This window comes from Numida meleagris, unplaced genomic scaffold (assembly GCF_002078875.1).
Source record: "Numida meleagris isolate 19003 breed g44 Domestic line unplaced genomic scaffold, NumMel1.0 unplaced_Scaffold890, whole genome shotgun sequence".
NCBI classification, from domain to species: domain Eukaryota; kingdom Metazoa; phylum Chordata; class Aves; order Galliformes; family Numididae; genus Numida; species Numida meleagris.
The window spans coordinates 1-2,717 of NW_018365105.1; the positions used below are offsets into that span (position 1 = coordinate 1).

The 2,717-nt window shown below is 59.6% G+C and overlaps 1 protein-coding gene across 2 annotated transcripts; it reads left to right on the top strand.

The window, feature by feature from the left end:
• The first annotated feature begins 6 nt into the window (after positions 1–6).
• On the top strand, positions 7–2,663 carry LOC110392061 (scavenger receptor cysteine-rich domain-containing group B protein-like). Of its 2 annotated transcripts, XM_021384016.1 has the most exons (3): positions 7–487; positions 1,576–1,890; positions 1,962–2,663. In XM_021384016.1, the coding sequence occupies exons 1-3, from the start codon at positions 388–390 to the stop codon at positions 2,111–2,113; spliced, it is 567 nt and encodes a 188-aa protein (XP_021239691.1). In that variant the 5' UTR covers positions 7–387; the 3' UTR covers positions 2,114–2,663. The 2 variants fall into 2 exon arrangements, with proteins under 2 accessions (XP_021239691.1, XP_021239690.1); XM_021384015.1 differs by having other exon boundaries at positions 7–1,890.
• The last annotated feature ends 54 nt before the right edge of the window (positions 2,664–2,717 follow it).

Below are 2,717 nucleotides of genomic sequence, written 5' to 3' on the forward strand. Positions count from 1 at the left end.
TGGAACAATGGTCATGGGGCACTGGGAATAACACTGATATTGGGACTCTGGGAATGGCACTGGGAATGGAACAATGGTCATGGGGCACTGGGAATGGCACTGGGAATGGAACTGGTCATGGGGCACTGGGAATGGGACACTGGTCATGGAGCTCTGGGAATGGAACTGGTTGTGGGGCTGTGGGATTGGGACACTGGGAATGGAACTGGTCATGAGGCATGTGGAATGGCATTGGGAATGGACCTAGTCCTGGTCACTGGGAATGGCACTGGGATGACGGTGGTCATGGGCCAATGGGAATGGGGCACTGGTTGCTGGTTACTGGGCTCTGGGTGCTGGGCACTGCACACTGGGTAAGACCCCTGGCTCCGAGCCCCTTGTGGCCCTATGGCCCCATCCCGGGGGTCTTGGAGGGGCTTGGCCAGGTGCAGCCTCCCCTCACTTCCACTCTCGGCTCCAGTGGGGCTGCTGGCCTTCCCTGGCACAGGTACTGGGATGGGGCTGGGTTGAGGGTCCCTGCCCCATGGCATCCTTGTTACTGCCAGTGCATTCCAGTGGGTTCCAGTAGATCCCAGTGGGCCCCAGCAGGTCCCAGTAGGTCCTGGTGTATGCAAATGATCCCAGTGAGTCCCAAAGTACACAGTAGTCCCAGCGGGTTCCAGCAGATCCCAGTAGGTCCCAGCAGTTTCCAATAGATCTCAGCAGGTCCCAGCGGGCCCCAGAGCATTCAGGGATCCTAGCAGGTCCCAGTGAATCCCAGTAGATCCCAGTGGGTCCCAGAATGTCCCAGAGCACACAGTGGTCCAAGTAGATCTGAGCAGGTCCCAGTGAGTTCCAGTGGTTCTCAATGGGTTTCAGAACATCCCAGTGGGTCCCAGCAGATCCCAGTAGATCCCAACAGATCATAGAGCATGTGGGGCCCCAGCAGTTCCCACTATGTGCCAGCAGGTTCCGGTGGGTTCCAGCAGTTCTTAGTATTTTCCAGTGGGTCCCATTAGGTCCCAGTAAGTTCCAGCACATCCCAGTAGGTCCCACCAGGTTCCAGTAGATCCCAATGGATCCCAGAGCACACAGTGGTCCCAGTGGGTCCCTGTGGGTCCTGATAAATCTTGGTGGGTCCCAGAGCATGTGAGGGTTCCAGCAGGTCCCAGTGGGTCCCTGAGCATTCAGGGATCCCAGCAGTTCCCAGTGGGTCCCAGTGGGTTTCAGCACATCCCAGTAGGTCCCAGTGGGTTCCTGCAGGTCCCCAGTGGGTCCCAGAGCATGCAGGGTTCCCAGCAGGACCCAGCAGTTCCCAGTAGGTCCCAGCTGGTCTTAACAGATCCCGGAGCATGTGGGGAGTTCCAGAAATTCCGAGAGGGTCGCTCCAGTTCCCAGCGGGTCCCAGTAGGTCACAGAGCATGCAGGGGTTCCTGGAGAGTCCCAACAGTTCCCAGGGGGTCCCAGTGTATGCAGGGGTCCCTGTGGGTTCCCGCACATCCCAGTGGGTCCCAGCAGATCAAGTCCCTGAGCACATGGTGGGTGCAGGTGGGTCCTGGTGGTGCCAGTGGCCCCATACCCAATGGCATTCCCCAGCCCCGTTCCCGCTGCGCCTGGCCGGGGGTCCTGGGCGCTGCGTGGGGCGCGTGGAGCTGCTGCACGCCGGGCGCTGGGGCACAATCTGCGACGACGACTGGGGGCTGCCGGATGCGGCGGTGGTCTGCAGGCAGCTGGGCTGCGGGACTGCGCTGGCTGCCCCATCAGGGGCCTGGTTTGGGGAAGGCTCCGGCCCCATCTGGCTCAACCACGTGCGGTGCAGTGGCGATGAGCAGCGCCTTTCCCAGTGCCGGCACCGAGGGTGGCACAGCCATGTCTGCGCCCACGAGGAGGATGCCAGCGTTGTGTGCTCGGGTAGGCAGCGGGTGTGGGGGTGAGAGGGGGAGCAAAGTGGGAGCCCCCCGTCACGGCATGCATCCCTACAGCTCATCCCCTGCTGTTGCCCGGAACGACGGAGCCCACTGGCGCTGCTGGCAGCACCCCAGCGGTCGGTGAGTGTTGCACAGCCATGAGTGTTGCATGGGGTGCAGGGTGTGGTATGAGATGCACAGGTGCAGCATGCACAGGTATGGGGTAAGCAGGTGTAGTATGTGCAGGTACAATGTGCAGGGCTGCATATGGTGGGCACCCATATGGCACGCATGGTTATAGAGTGCATGGGTGCAGCATGCATTAGGATGGGGTGCAGGGTTTTAGGCTTCACAGCATGCACTCACAGAGCATGCACAGGGCTGTAGGGATGTGTTGGGGCATGTGGTATGGGATGCATAGGTGACAGCATGCACAGGTATGGTTGTGGGGACGTTGAGGGGACGGAGTGGGGTAGGGTGGGCTGTGGTAAGAATATTTTAATAAGACAGAAGTGTGGAAGGAGCTGTGATGGGGTTAGGATGGAGATGAGATGGATCTGGGAAGGAGCGTGGAAGGAGAAGGAATGGAGATGGGATGAAAAAGGGAAGGGGGAAGGGAAGGAGTGGGAAAGGAGCATGGAAAGAGCAGGGATGGAGCCAGCAAGGAGTAGGAATGAAGATGGGATAGAGATGAGATGGAGAGGGGCTGGAGCTGGAATCAAAAGGGGTGGAGAAAGATGCAGAAGGGAGTAGAGACAGCAAGGGAAAGAAAGGGGAGGGGAGGAGAGGGAAGGGAAGGGAAGGGAAGGGAAGGGAAGAAGGGAAGGGAAG

Bases quoted from the DNA above. Each gene is read 5' to 3' on its own strand.
- LOC110392061 (XM_021384015.1), top strand. From the start codon at position 1,332: ATGTGGGGAGTTCCAGAAATTCCGAGAGGGTCGCTCCAGTTCCCAGCG. The intron at 1,891-1,961 runs GTAGGCAGCGGG...GCATCCCTACAG, and splicing joins TGCCAGCGTTGTGTGCTCGG to CTCATCCCCTGCTGTTGCCC.